We start from the raw sequence: 16,320 nt of genomic DNA, 5'->3' as shown, positions 1-16,320 counted from the left end.
CCGCCCTCTTGTCCTCCGCCTTGAGTCCCTCCAGCAGATCACCTGGAAGGACCGAATTCGAGGTAAGGGCCACTATGGGGTCATCTACCTGAGGAAGCTTCGGAAGCTTCCTCAATGCCACTTTCCATCTTTTATCTACCACACTGGGATTAGCCATAGATCCAGGCTGGGCCTATTGGCGCTGGATAACATCTAGAAAGAGCTGGGGATCTGGAACCAGATCCTGAGGAGGGGTGCTCTCCTTGAAGAGCCCAGGGCCTGGATCTGAGGAACCAACAGTTTCCTTATTACCCTACTCTGTGGCATTGTTCTTAACAGATTGAGCAGGGAATCCCATCTGGACAGATGAAGCTCTTGCCTTAGTGAGGATGGCCCTAAACATGGAAGGCTTGAATAACCCCGAAAAGGCGGGGATGTCAGGAGCTGGATTTTCATCCTCAGATAGGTATGGGGCATCTTGAACACCCTCTTCATCCTCAGATGCCTCGCTGACGGCTGAGGAAGCGGGAGGAGAGGCCCTGCTAAGTTGGTCCTGAGTGGCAGCGGCATGTGCCTTAGCACTGGCTCGGCTATTGGGAGGCAAGGTGAGGCCTAGTTGCTGGATGCCGTCTGCAATGTCCTGAGAAATCGCACGTGCGACCACCTCCTGCATTGCTAGGGACAACTCAGAGCCTGGATCCTGAGATGTGTGACCCTGGTTCTAGGCTCCGGAGGAGGGAGTTCCTCCTCCAACAGAGAGCAAGCCTCCTCCGTGTAATCCTCCTCCAGGGAGGAGGCAAGGGACCTGGGAGAGGCCCTAGAAGGATTGGGCAAAAAACCGAAATCCCCTTCTTCTGCTAGGGATGGTGATCTATTCTGCTGGTTGGTAATTGCAGAAGGAGCTGCAGGAACCTCAGCTGCTGGTGCCTCCCTGGCTTGGGCAGTTTACTCCTGGGCAGATCGTGCCCTTGGAAATTGCCTTTCCAATACCTTTTGTCGCTTCTCAACCAATCTTTCTTCTGCTTTGGAAGCCCTCTTATTTTGGGGCTGCTTCCCTTTTGCAAGGTGACTTGCACTGTCCCCCTTGGCAGCAGGATTAAGTCTGCTGCGTTTGTTGGTGGAAGGACCTGTCTGATCACTGATTTCAGCCACACTATTGCTGGCCATGGTCCACTCCAAGCTGTAATACAGGCAAGTTGAATAATTTAAGCCTTGGAAGTGCCTGGGATATAAGTGATAGCCCCTTATGCAGTCACAGTTCTGAGGGAAGGGCCAGACAGGGAGCAACAGCGGTGCAAGGTTTTGGCGCCAAATTGGAAAGACCCAGAGCTCCTGCAGATCCACACTATAATAAAACAGGGAATGGCCAGAGCAAAGCCAAACTCCCTGTGGCCGCCTCCAATAGTTTTCCTGGGGAGGGGGGAACCTGCCTGGAGCCCCAGAAGGAGATTCCAATGTTAAACGCCCTCCTAGCAGCGATCTGTTTTGGAAACCAGGCTGCGACGTTTTAAACGGCTGGGAAATAAAGCGCACTACTTTTTTTTCCTTTCAAAATGGCCTCCGCAAACTTTGGAGCGACACCGGGGAACTGTCGGCAATCCAGATAGCTCAGTAGAGCTTCCGGGGCTAGAAACAGTCCTCCGACAGCGTCTGGAGGCTCCCTAACCTTCCTACCTGCCCCCTGAGCTTGCCAGTGGCTGCTGACGAGCCTCCTGGTGGTGCCTCAACTGCGGTGGTCGCGGAAGACAGCCTCGCTCCAAGCTGCCTGTTCCGCGCGTCAGGAAGGCTGTATGCGAAAGTTTTCACTTGCAGGAAAAATAATAAAACACTAATGCTTCCTAAACTATCCACTAACAACAAAAATAAAAAATAGGCTACACTAGACTGTTTGGAGAGTCCAACTTGCTGTCCAAGAACTGGCTCTCCCCAACTGCGTCCTTTTAGGGCGACTGAGCTTTTTAAACTGAGCCTCTGTGGGGGAGCAGGAGGCGTGGCTACACAAACTTTGAACTCAGTCCTTGGGCAGCAAGCTGAAGTTAACCCATGCTTGGACACTCCAAGCAGCGCCTAGGAGAATGAAGTCTTTATTAATTAATAAAGACATTAATCACTGCTCTTTGTAATTTTTTAAATCTTTAATATATGAAGTCCATTTTTATCTATTTTCAACTGAAGCATTATTTAAAGTAAAGTTACACAGTATTATTTATCATTTTATTTTTTTTGAAATACAAAAAAAATCAGAGTACTCATACCTGATTGTTGGGTTGGGTTGACAAACATTTTCTGAAATAAAGTGTTTGTCTTGTACACAGGCTACTACATGCTGATCCATCAATAACCCCACTCTTGTATTTATCACACTGGAAAAATGAAAAATTTATATGTGAGAATTGCTATAATTTTCATCAGTGGGCAAACTCAAAAAATGTTATCATATAGCTCCTTAAATATAGATCTCTCAGTCTATGTTCCCTGATTCACTATTGTATTCCTTCAAATAATTCCTAAACAATACATACGGTAGCTATTTTTTTCCTCTCCAGTGAACTGGGATTTGATAACTTTAATAGGTAAGCTACATCAGGTTTTTTTAATACTATTTCCCATGACAACAAAACAAAAACCAAGAACATAAACTACTGCTACACCTTATTGCACAAGGACAACAGTAAAAGTTTAGTTAATTCTTTCATAACATTTTTCTCATATTTAATTTATAAGAAAATACTGAAAGTGGAAGAGACAGTCAGGAATGCCAACGAACCTGATTTTTTAAAAAAATATATACTTACTATTGTTTTCTTACAGTCATGCCCTCTGCAAAGTTCTGTGTAAGATGAGTACTGAACATAAATAATCCAGCTGCCAATAAATACTCCTAGCCAAGAGAAGAAGAGATATTTCATCCGCATATAAGAGAAGCGAACCTTGAGACAGAGAAAGACAAGTGGAAAGGGAAAAGTTCCAGTCATATTTATGATATTTAAGAAAATCTTGGTTCCCCTGTGCTAGAAATGAAGCATATAACAATAAAAAAGACTTGTGTGTTTCTCTCTCTCCTTTAGAATTTTAAAGAGGCAGGAAAAAAATCTAGGGAATTAGACCACCTTCTTTCATTCTATGATTGGCACACAAGCTCTCTATCGTTCATCCCACCTAAAATCAATCAATCAACGCACATGCACATGTATGAATTACATACCTGACTCTGAGCTTTATTCTCATTCTGGTACTAGCCCAACAAGCCTAGCTAACCTAATAACAATACACTAATGATCCCATAGCAAACTCATTCATGCCCAGATCTAGCTTATATACATGCCTTGACTTCCCTTTTTGAAATTCCAGGTTACTCACAGAATAGCATCACAGACTTCCTCTCTTGTTTCTGTCATTCATTCTCCCACTCAGCTGACCCCCAGAGCATTTTTTCCTCCCTCAATTAATCCTTATTGTCATTTGCCTGATCTCTTCTTTCTACAATAGTAATAGACCGAAAATGTGAAGTGGAAGAAAGGACTAAGTTCAACATAAATTTCCTCTCTGCAGTCATGAGTAATGTTCAGTTTGCCAGACTGCTTCTCCCACTTTCTCCTAATTTAGGAATGTCCAAATTTCTTCATAATATTGCTCTTTTCTACAATATAATTTGGACTTTATTAGACTTGGGCTGGTGACTCTCCATATTTTGCAAAATAGCAGCTTACAATAGCCTCAATCTGCACGGCTAATATTAAATAATGGTTGTAGTTAAACATTCAAGTAATATCCAAACAGTACCCAATTTGTGTGTGTGTGTGTGTGAGTGTGAGTGTGTGTGTGTGTGTGTGAGAGAGAGAGAGAGAGAGAGAGAGAAACTAGGGTTAGTTGGACAGTGTGCAGATTTGGGGGAGAATGAAGCAGTTATCATGTCCTATTATTTGTGCTTTTGCCTGGGAAATCTAGTGCAGCATGGCAACTGTGCATATATTTTGTTTAACTGTACACACGCAAGTTAAGAGTTCATATATATATATATATATATATATATATATATATATATATATATATATATATATATATATATATATATATATATATATATATATATATATATATATATATATATATATATATTATCCACTGTAATCTTCCTGGAGTCTTCCATCACTGTCTATACATGTTTTTCTTTCCCAGACAAGACATGTTTACATTGCCTTTGAAATAATGCAGACTACCTGGAATGAGTTATGAGGACTTCAGTTTGCACAATACAATCATTTTGCTTCATACAGTTAGAATTTTTCTGCAGGATGCTGCATAATTCCTGTAGTATATGAGGACTACTTTCCTTTCAGCAAGTAAAGCAAATAGTATTGGTATGATTAATAAATAAAGAAAAAGGAAGACTTGCTTAGAAAGAGAAGAGATTAAAATTTAAGTGAGCTAGCCCGTGGCTCTTTTATTTTAAAATCTACCAGGAAGGCAACTAGGAATCTTGCAAAAATCTTCATGCTGTTTTCTGATTCATTCTTTTGGAATCAGTGTTTCAGGATAAAAAAACATCCAACTAAACAAGACAATGGTGATTCAGTACAAAACTTGCTTATTCTTCATTAAAAATTAATTCCTAAAATAATCTTCCTATTATTTTCTCAAAGTATAACATATTTATTGGTAAATCATGCAGTTACTATATCAAGGGTGAAATTCAGCAGGTTCTTACAGGTTCTGGAGAAACAATAGCGGAAATTTTGAGTAGTTTGGAGAACCAGCAAATACCATCTCCAGCCCAAGAGTGGGGTGGGAATGGGGATTTTGCAGTATCCTTCCCCCAGGTGTGGGCAGGGAATGCGGATTTTGCAGTATCCTTCCCCTGGAATGGGGTGGAAATGGAGATTTTGCAGTATTCTTCCACTGCCATGCCCACCAAGCCACGCCCACAGAACCGATAGTAAAAAAAATGAATTTCACCACTATACTATATCTGTTTTCATTAGAAGGAAAAAAAATATCAGAAATTAAATCAAGGGGAGGGGGAAACATTGGTTTTATTCACTGCATGGCAACTATCTAACATTAGATCTTACCTTAAATCAGAATAAATTTTCAACTGTCTTAACAAAAAAACAAAAAAACAAAAAACAAAAACACCACCCCAGTAAAATTGTTGGCAGGTCTAAATTTTGGGACAGAAGCAACATTAAAAATAGCAAACCAATTAATCTTACTTTAAAAAAAGACTAGTTTTCAATCAGGAGCTGTTAAAAAGTTTGAAAGAGCAGGAAAAAGCTAGGAGTTTATTAATTGCTCTAAATGTTGATTGTTCAATAAAATACAATGTTATTATTTGAACAATTGGCTGATGGGAAATTTGAATTGCCCATACAGAGAAAAAATGATTTATTGTTACATAAAAAGGAATTTTAAATTTTCATTATAATAAACTACAAAAAGTTATATTAGTTCCATAAAATAGTAAATGCTCTATTTCAGCAATGACTAACCTTATTGCCAGCGTGTGCCAAAAGTGGGGGGAGCACAGAGGAGTCGTGCACCCATTTTTGCCCTCCCCAGGCTCCAGAGGCTTTCTAGGAGCCTGGAAAGGGCGAAAACGCCCCGCCCCTGCAGATGCCCCCCAGAGGCTTCAGGAGGCTTCCCCAAAGCTTCCAGAGGGTGAAAAATGGCGCTATGGACAACCTGGAAGTCCGTTCTCAAACTTCTGATTGCCCATAGGGCTGTTTTTTGCCCTCCCGGAGAGCAAAAAACAGCCTAAAATGAAGGCCGAAGTCAGCTGTCCAGCGCACGCATGTGCGCTGGAGCTGACAGAGCAACGCCTCGGGTGCCCTAACAAATGGCTCCACGTGCCACCTGTGGTACATGAGCCATAGGTTCCCCATCATGGCTCTATTTAAAGAAAACAAAAGAGGAAAAATAAAAAAGCCCAGGAACAATGAAAATACAAACACATTCACACACAAAGCCAAAAATATCATAATAGATTATAAAGCAATTTGGTTTTTGAACATCAAATTAATCTTTGCCCTAGTAGAATTATATTGATCACTTTTTCCACTGCATTGGTAAAAGCCAAAGGCTGAAAGGAAGCGTGTATTCTTCAATCCAGTATTTTCAGTATGGAGCAATAGCTCTTTTCAGCAAAGGAAAATATATTTTCTTGACTATGCTCCAAGTTGTATAAATCCAATGATCATTAATTAATACATTTTAAATTGTCATCATATAATTTGAATTAACATATGTGAAATTATTTTTTTGAACAATATGAACATTAGTTTGAGTATCAGCCCAAAACAAAATTATCAGATTATACAGATGAAATCCCTTCAAATACATTATATCTCCAACATTTGCCGCAGAGTCTGATAAAGATGCAAAATGATCTTTTGGTGAATTAATTTAAACTTAAGAATGTAAGAGACATGCTTAACATTCTTGAAAATACAAGGCCAAAGCTGTATTAAGCTGGGATATTCCTATACTTTATTCTAAAGCTCTTGCAACTTTTCAATATCTATTTTAGAAATACTTTTTAGCTTATAAAAGCACTGCAAGTTTAAATTCTTCCAAACCATATCCCAATACATTTCTTGTTGTTTTTAACCATTCGGTCGTGTCCAACTTTTGGCGACTTTATAGGCAAGTGCAGCTTCTTTCAGTTATTTGATCTACATCTTCATATCAGTTTTGATGTTATTCACATGCAATATTGGATTCAACATTATGCAAACACAAGTAGTAGAACAAAGTCAAACTAGAGTCTTGGACTTTAAGAGCGCTAATTTCAATAAACTTAGAGAGAGCTTGGGAAGAATTCCATAGATGAGAATCCTCAAGGGGAAAACAACTCAAGAAGCTTGGGAAACTTTGAAAAATGAGGTTAGAAAAGCCCAGTCTAGCACAATACCAATGAAGAAGAAAAATAACAGCTCCCAAAAGAAACCATCATGGCTGCATAAAGAACTCTCTGACAAATTGAAAGACAAAAGAGATAAGTATAAAAAGTGGAAAGAGGGGGACATAACTAAGGCAGAATATCAGCAAATAGCCCGAGTCTGTAAAGATGAAGTGAGGAAAGCTAAGGCTCACAATGAAGAAAGGCTTGCCACAAAAGTAAAAAATAACAACAAAAAAGAGCTTCTTCCAACATGTTAAAAACAAGAAAAAAGTTAAGGAAACAATTGGTCCATTGCTGGGAGAAAGTGGCAAGAAGGTGACAAGCAACAGGGACAAAGCAGAACTATTTAACTCATTTTTTGCATCTGTCTTTACACAAAGGGATAAAACAGTCCAACCTATCAAAAACAGCACCACAAAAATCAGATTAGGAACACAAGTTGAAATAGGGAAGAAAATGGTAAGTGAGTACCTGTCTACCTTAGATGAGTTCAAATCACCAGGACTGGATGGATTACACCCCAGGATTACACCCCAGGAACTGGCAGACGAGATCTCAGAACCATTGAACTATATCTTTCAGAGATCCTGGAGCACTGGGGAACTGCCAGAGGACTGGAAAAGAGCTGATATGATTCCCATCTTTAAAAAAGGAAAAAAATAGATCCAGGAAACTACAGACCTATCAGTCTGACCTCAATACCAGGAAAGATTCTGGAAAAGATAATCAAGCAACAAATTAGCAAACATCTAGAAGTAAACAAAGTAATAGCCAAAAGCCAACATGGGTTTGTCAAAAACAGATCATGTCAGACTAATCTTATTGTATTCTTTGACAAAGTGACAAAATTAGTGGACCAGAGGAATGCCGTTGATATAGTTTACTTAGACTTCAGTAAGGCATTTGATAAGGTAGACCATAACCTACTACTAGATAAAGTAGAAGAATGTGGGTTAGACAGCATCACCACCAGATGGATTCGTAACTGGCTGACCAACTGTACTCAACGTGTAGTTCTCAATGGAACTGCATCTACATGGAGGGAAGTATGCAGTGGAGTACCCCAAGGCTCTGTTTTAGGCCCAGGACTCTTCAACATCTTCATCAATGATTTGGATGAGGGAATAAATGGGGAACTCATCAAATTTGCAGATGACACCAAGCTGGCAGGAATAGTTAACACTCTAAAAGATAGGCTTAAGATACAGAAGGATTTTGACAAACTTGAACATTGGGCACTAACAAAATGAAGTTTAATGGTGAAAAAAGTAAGGTTACACTTAGGCAAGAAAAACAAAATGCACAGGTACAGTATAGGTGGTACCTTGCTCAATAATAGTAACTGTGAGAGGGACCTTGGAGTCCCAGTGGACAACCATTTAAATATGAGCCAGCAGTGTGCAGCAGCTGCCAAAAAAGCCAACACAGTTTTAGGCTACATAAACAGAGAGATAGACTCAAGTTCATGTGAAGTGTTAATACCACTTTATAATGCCTTGGTAAGGCCACACTTGGAATACTGCATTCAGTTTTGGTCGCCACGATGTAGAAAAGATGTGGAGACTCTAGAAAGAGTGCAGAGAAGAGCAACAAAGATGATTAGGGATCTGGAGAATAAAACATACGAACTGTTGCAGGAACTGGGTATTAATGAAAAGAAGGACTAGGGGAGACATGATAGTAGTGTTCTAATATCTTAGGGGTTGCCACAAAGAAGAGGGAGTCAAGCTATTCTCCAAGGCACCTGAGGGTAGAACAAGAAGCAATGGGTGGAAACTAATCAAGGAGAGAAGCAACTTAGAACTGAGGAGAAATTTCCTGACAGTTAGAACAATTCGTCAGTGGAACAGCTTGCCTCCAGAAGTTGTGAATGCCCCAACACTGGAAGTCTTTAAGAAGATGTTGGATAGCCATTTGTCTAAAATGGTATAAGGTTCCTGCTTAAGCAGGGGGTTGGACTAGAAGACCTCCAGGGTCCCTTCCAACTCTGCTATTGTATTGTACATTATCAAACCAGCATTTTCTTTGCTTGCCCCTTCTTGTTCCAACCACTATTCCTATCATTATAATTATTTTTAAATTATAAGAATGTATTATACATTTTTTATTTTAAAAAAACCCAATAATTTTGACCAACTAATCACACATCTAGAGTTTATAATAATAAATAATGGGCCACACTGAGAGTCAGCCATGGTGTAGTGGTTAAGGTATCAGGTTAGTAAACCAGGAGAGTTCTGACTCCACCTTCGCCTTGAAGTCAGCTGGGTGATCTTGGGCCAATCATTTTCTCTCAACCTGAAGCAGCAGGTAATGACAAATCACTTCTGAAAAAAAATTGCTAAAAACCCCTGCAAGGACCAGTCCAGGCAGTTGCCAAGGTTTTAAAAAAAATGGCTTTAAGGAACAACAAAACAGAACTAAGTTAACCCAAATAAATACACATAAATATAGCAGTTTGTATCACTATTATTATAAAAGTTATTTGTTATACTTTAAAATAAACCATTACTCTGTCAAATTATATTAATGTTCTATTTGTCTTTCAAAATGGAGAATAAAATTTAGGATATTTATCTGTTCTCAAAAGCACACAATGAAATAAATAGGATGAAAGACTGATTTGTGAAGGTATTAGTATCAGCTTCATGGTCAAGTTGGAAATTTGAACTCATACATTCCCCAATTAATTTTTACCATGAAGTAATGGAGAAAACATAGTACAAATGTGTTAAGTAATCAATATAACACAGTCCTTTTTAATTAGACATACTTCTCAGTTTAACTAGTTTTGGGGGCTCACAAGTAACTCAAAGGATTACGTTTATTGTATCAGAAAGCCAAAATACCTAAACTATTCTCTATCTAGAAATTAATAGAGATTCTTCTGCAGAATTGTTTGTTAATACAGTAGATAATATGAAAAATTATTTTCTACACACTATTTTCTATGCATTGCTTTAAAAAAAGGATAACAAACTTGCAGAGTAAATCAAAATAGTTTTTATACAAGAATAGCAAAGAACATAGGTTATTACTGAATGAATTCAATCATTTAGAGAAGGAAAATACTAGTAAGCCAATTCCATTTCCCTACCTCAAAAACAAACACTCTAGTGCTGGCAACTCACACATTATTACAAAGTTGCTCATTTCACATTCTTCTTTTACATTTTGCGTAGATATGATAAATACAGACTGACTAACTATATATCTTCTTATCTTATCTCTTAGTATGTATATATGTATGTATGTATCAGAGGTGGGTTCCTACCAGTTCGCACCTATTCGGTAGAACCGGTTCGTCAAATCTACCGAACTGGTTAGAAGAGGTTCCACCAGTGAACCCGGAAAGCAGGCCACACCTACAGAAGAGGTTCCAAAATTTTTCGAAACCCACCACTGGTCCTTGTATATGATTATTCTACACTATCATGCTGATATTTATAAAACTCAGTGCCTCTGTGAAAGGTAAGGATGACTACTGCGTTTGTGGTGCAATCAGAACATTGCGTGTGTTGAAGTTGTTTTAACGCCAACCAAAGATGCCTTTTAAAAAACAAGTTTACATCATATTCTTATGCATGCCAATGCTGTGTGTGAGGTAATTTAAGGTGGTTCTGACAAGTGTCGTTGGCATCTTCATATCCGGTCACATGGGTGGCAAGCCACTCCCATCCAGTCACATGGGTGGCAAGCCACTCCCACAAAGGAGGCCACACCCACAGAGTAGGTTCGAACAATTTTTGAAACCCACCCCTGGTATGTATGTATGTATGTATGTTCGTTCGTTCCAGCATAACTCTGGACTGCCTTGAGCAATTTCAACCAAACTTGGTACACAGATGACTTACCCTCTGGAAACAAATACTAGGGGGGAGGGGGAGAAGACACCCCTGGTGTGTGTGTGTGTGTATGTATGTGTGTGTGTATTTGTTCCAGTATAACTCTGGAGAGTTAAGGAGAGCGAGTACGGCATCCTAGAGCAGCAATTGTTTGTAATGTCATGGGAGAGAGAAGTAGCAATAGCAATAGCAATAGCAGTTAGACTTATATACCGCTTCATAGGGCTTTCAGCCCTCTCTAAGCGGTTTAGAGTCAGCATATTGCCCCCAACAACAATCCGGGTCCTCATTTTACCCACCTCGGAAGGATGGAAGGCTGAGTCAACCCTGAGCCGGTGAGATTTGAACTGCAGAACTGCAGTCAGCTGAAGTAGCCTGCAGTGCTGCATTTAACCACTGCGCCACCTCGGCTCCTGGGCCATTAAGGAGAACATATGAGTCATCCTAGAGCAGCAATTGTTTGTGATGTCACTTCCTTTGCAGCTTCCTCTGGAAAGCCAGCCATGACGTTCGCCATCCAGTGGACCAATGGAGAAGCACTTGAAGGATTTGGGGCAAAGTGCAAGGAGCATAGACAGGGCGGGAAAGAGGAGTGCATAGGAGGGGAAAGGGAGAGGGCAGGGATGATGGGCATAGGAGTAGGAGGAAGAAAGGCCCCTCTTAATGGCTCACTGTCAGACAAATGCTTTGATGTCTACAAATACCTGGGCAACGCCGGGTTATCAGCTAGTATCCAATAAATAAGAATGTCATTAGCAAGTTTATTTCTCCTCACTTCATCAGCAGATAATATTACAAATGAGACTACCCTAAATGTACATTGTTGTTTTACTTACCATGCTTACTTACCAACTACTAGTCAGACAATGTTTGGCAACTGCAGCTATCTACAAACATTGCAATTAGGCATTTAATTCAAGGAGATACAAGTACCTAGAGGAAAAAACTGTTTGTCTCTTACCCTTGAGATCAACAGCAAGCACAAGTGAAGAGATTATGGAGTACTAAGTAAACAGTTTGTGTCCCTAACCTGTCCGTGATCTGTGACGGGAGAAATTCATTAAAAAAAAAAAATGTTCCTCCAAGTCAGTTTTTGACTCCTGGCAACTGCCTGGAGTAATCCCTGCAGTTTTCAGGGCAAGCTTTTTCAGAAGTTGTTTGCCACTGCCTTCTTCCTAAGGCTGACTGAAAGTGACTAATCCAAGATCACCCAGCCAGCTAAAGCTACTCTACATCAAACTGGCTTTCTTCCCTTAATATGACAAATCTATAAAATGTATTGCCCACGTGGCAAAGCAATGTTGCTTTAACATTATCCATATTCTGATAAATTAACTGGAGTGTTTGCATCTCACATATCAGGAAGAGTTCACAATCTGGTATACGTCAAAGTATTTATCATTTTCTTCCTCTTGCAGTGTGAGAGTGAACCAACTGCATTATTTTTTTATTAAAAAAGTAAGAAAGAAAATGAGCACTCTTGGGCCACAGATTGAGCGTTCTATTTCCCCGTCTATGCAATTACTATGATTTATAGTTTCATCTATATGCATACACACATTGCAACTCCCTTTTGGCTGTTTATTAGTATGCACTGCCTATACGTTTTTGACAGATCTGGAAGAAGAGAAACATCTCTTCTTGTATTCTAAAAATATTGGGTTAAATAAGAGACAAAATTATTTCTTAATACTTGAAAGATTATGGCTGAATTAAAAAGTATATTCAGATCCTTACAGTAATTTCTCCCTTTCCATCAAGCAATTCCCAAAAACAAAAAAAATATTGATTTTTATCCAGTTTTTAAAATAACTCAAGATGGCAAACATATATAATACAGTACTGCTTCCCATTCTTATTTTCACACAACAACCACCCTGTGAAGTGAGTTGGGCAGAGTTCATAACTCCAGAATACCTACTATTATTTCTCTGCTTATATCATTAAAGTTACTTTTTTTCTTCTAGCCTATGGAATTATCACAGATTTGCCCTTTTCAAATGGAAAAGTACCTTGGAATAATAGTGAGACTGGAAACACAGTTTTCAATGCAACCTTTTCCTTTATTAATTTTCAACTGACACTTGATAGAACTTCAAAATATAGCACAGCTCATATACAAGCAATATCTCCATCCAATTGGGTTGGCAGTTTGGGGGTTCAAGTATTTTCTCCATCACTTCCTGCTTGCATTTTTAAAGATCAATTATTCAGTTGTAGTGGCATATAAACTGAAAGTTGATATATAGTCTATTGTAGATCGTGACCCGACAAAAGCGCGAACGTCATAAGCGCGCCGACATCGCGGCGCTAAAACTGCGATGTCAAAAGCGCGCCGACAACAGCGCGCCGGCAACAGTGCGCCGACAGAAGCGTGATTTAATTTAAGGTAAGGTTTAGGGTTAGGTTTAGGGTTAGGGTTAGGGTTAGGTTTGAGGTTCTGTTAGGGTTAAGGTTCCGTTACAGTGCGCTTCTGTCAGTGCGCTTTTGTTGGCGCGCTTTAGGGCTAATTAGTCGCTCATTCGTCGCGCGGTTTTGTCACTGCGGTTTAGTCAGGCGCGCTTTTGATGTGCGCGCATTTGTGGTGGAACCATTGTAGATAATTGTTTCTGATGGTCCAAAATCTACCCTTCCCTATAAAGACCCAAGAAATATGGCAATATAATAGACAAACAATTACACTATATTGCCACAAGTATTCGCTCACCCATCCACATAATCAGACTCAGTTGTGTATCTTGCCTACATTTTCCTGGTCTCAGTCTCCACTATATTTTTCTTCCTTCAGATTTGCTACTGTGACCATTTCCCCCAAATCCTCTCTTTACTTTGGTTTGTTTCTTCTTTTTTCAAGGATCAATTTTTCCTGTAGATTTCATAGCAAATCTCAATTTTAAAATCTGTTTTGTCCTCCATTCTCTCTTTCCTCTGCTGTCTTCCTTAATGGTCTTTGGGCATTTATGAACCAATAAGTGGCAGATGTGAGTTCTGAAATTAATAAAGTTTTTATTTTGATTTTTTTTTTACAAAGACAAATCAAAGTTGGACTTGGCTAATACACAGAATGGAGATCCCCTGGGAATGTCATGGCTGTAGGCTAGGTTGGAAAAATGGAAAGAAACATCCTAGAAATCAGCAATAGTAACTAACCCATTTCACTATCATTGCCAAAAAAAAAGTACCTACATAAATCTATGGTCAGAACTTGATTTGATAAAGATTTTATCTTTAGAACAGTTAACTCTTTCATCAGTCACCAGCTGGGTCCAATCAACACTTTTCTTGCAATAACTCAAGGGTATAGCTTAATGGCCCTTAGAGGTATGTTTATAAAGATTAATTAGGAAGGAAAAGAAGTAAACACCTAATGGTATAAATTCTGTTTTAGAGTATTTTTTTTCAAAGCAATGTTATACAGAAAGGAAATGAGAAACTATAAACTAAATAGCAATGATGCAATCTGATCACAATACAATTTGTTTATAATATTGCCTTTCAATGGGGCTTATTTTGTTGTATGTAGAGAAAATATGCAACATTTAAAAAAAAAAAGCTTTGCGGGAATTTGATGAAACTATTTTCTCCAATAGTGAAGCATTTAAGTACAGACTTTCATTGCAATTTCTCTACCTTATTTATAACTGGAACTACAATACATACTTATTCATCATATTATCTTGAGTTAAAAATCATTGTGCAAAGAGCAAGAAATAATAAGCAAAATAAAATATAATTCTAACATAACAGAATATGAGACATAGCTGAATCTAGTTTTCAACACCTCATTCATTATACCTCTCTATACCTTTTTAATCTTGCAAGCCATCCATGTTTCCATCATGTCCACACATTGATTTATACAATGACCTTTATTCTTTGAACATCTCATATTTCCTAAGGATTTCTTCAAATCATCCAACTGCAAGTTTGCTCTTCCCTACTTTTTAGCCCGTTTACCCTTCTTATGTATTTGAGTTGCGATTACGATCTCCTTCTCTCTATATGGCACATATCTTCAACACAAATCTTCCATACTGTTCACTCACTTTAGCATTTAATCTACATGTCAGTATACATGACATGTACATTTGTGTATCATCCATTTATTCTTTAACCTGTTACGTTCTTCTTAAATAATCCATCCCCACTATTACTTGTTTCTCCTGAAATACTACTTTCATATAATAAAGTGAGCAGAAGTAAATTGTTATATACAGCCATTTTGTTTTCTTCAAGACACATAACAAACTGCCCACTACCTTTCTTTCTGCAGGTACACATCTTTCTTCACATTTTAGTAAACATTTTTACAAATATACTGCTTGTTCTATTTTTTTCTATTTATGCAAGCCTGGAACTGTTCACTTGACTTTGTCTATCAAACACAACTACCTTCATATTTCATATTAATTTTCAGCTCCACACTTATTCCATCACAGTCTTAAGAGTTTGCTGCAAACATTTGGGTTCTCAGACATCACATCATGCTTCTGATCCATACACCTCTAATGTTACAAGTATTTATATATTTATCAATTATGAAGTTTGAATTATTAATATAACAAGTGCTGGTTTTGGAAGGGCCCATTTTTTCATTATTATTGAGCTGCCTAACAAACAAAGCTGTCACCTTTACATCTTGTCCATGAGATTTAACTGGCATATTACTCAATCAGACAAGTTATATTTAAATTGATATGAGTTCTGTTGGGAATGGAATATTTAAATACTATGTTCATTTCAGGACAGTAACTGACTAGTCCCTAGAAAACACTAAGCCATAACCAAAACCAGTAATCTGAAACACTAAATATAGAACCCTATCCTGTGAACAGTTCTAAAAATAGCTTGATTTCAGACCTAACTACTATCTATAGAATACTGAATGAGCAAAATAATTGCTGAATAATTCCAAGTTTAAAAGTACGTCAGCCTACAATCTAAGCATATGTATTTCTCAGCATTAGAAAGTTAGTGAAACTACTCAACACAGATTTTAACATAAGATATGCAATTAGTATAATTATAGTTTGAATCATAATTGTGATAGCTACTGTAAATTTGCTGGAAGTCTAGTCAGAATCTAATCTTGCTATTAAGAATGCAGAATATTTCTTGGTTGCCATTGTCCTAGGCTGATGATGACGAACCTATGGCATGTGTGCCGGAGGTAGCACGCAGAGCCATCTCTCCGGGCACACGGAGCCATCTCCCGTTGATCTTCCGGGTTACGGCGCACCATCCAGCTGGTCTTCACTTATGTGAAAGAGCCAGAAACCAAGAGAGCAGCAGGTCCGGTGCACATGTGCATGCCAGGAAGATAATCTTCTGGTTTCTGGCACACGCATATGCACCAGCCACCTTGGCATGCATGCATGTGAAGACCAGCTAGCCAGTGCGCATGCATGCGCAGGAACCCATAAGAGGAGCAAGAGGAGCAGAGGGCCAGGGCTTCCCTCTCTTCCTGCCTGAGCGGGCTTGGCACTGCTGCATGTCCATGGTCTGGAGCACCTGGCCAGCTCAACCACAAGGAGTGGAGGGGCAGTATTTGCTAGCTGGGCGGCCAAACACACTGCTGGCTGCTCCTGCCGTTGC

The 16,320-nt window shown here is 39.1% G+C and overlaps 1 protein-coding gene across 1 annotated transcript in view; it reads right to left on the bottom strand.

Annotated features, from left to right (window-relative positions):
• Positions 1 to 16,320, bottom strand: part of DIPK1A (divergent protein kinase domain 1A) — a 30,484-nt gene that overhangs the window by 7,613 nt on the left and 6,551 nt on the right. Inside the window, exons 2-3 of the mRNA XM_087719300.1 lie at positions 2,775 to 2,909; positions 2,235 to 2,342 (exon numbers count right to left, since the gene is read on the bottom strand). Of these exons, the coding sequence (XP_087575426.1) occupies positions 2,235 to 2,342; positions 2,775 to 2,909 (243 nt within the window). The remainder of the gene's footprint in view (positions 1 to 2,234; positions 2,343 to 2,774; positions 2,910 to 16,320) is intronic.

Source organism: Thamnophis sirtalis, unplaced genomic scaffold (genome assembly GCF_051295495.1).
Source record: "Thamnophis sirtalis isolate CommonGarterSnake01/CBP01778 unplaced genomic scaffold, rThaSir2_p1.2 scaffold_7, whole genome shotgun sequence".
In the NCBI taxonomy this organism is placed as follows: domain Eukaryota; kingdom Metazoa; phylum Chordata; class Lepidosauria; order Squamata; family Natricidae; genus Thamnophis; species Thamnophis sirtalis.
The sequence above is the reverse complement of the archived record's forward strand: the minus strand, read 5'-3'. Positions and strand labels throughout refer to the sequence as shown.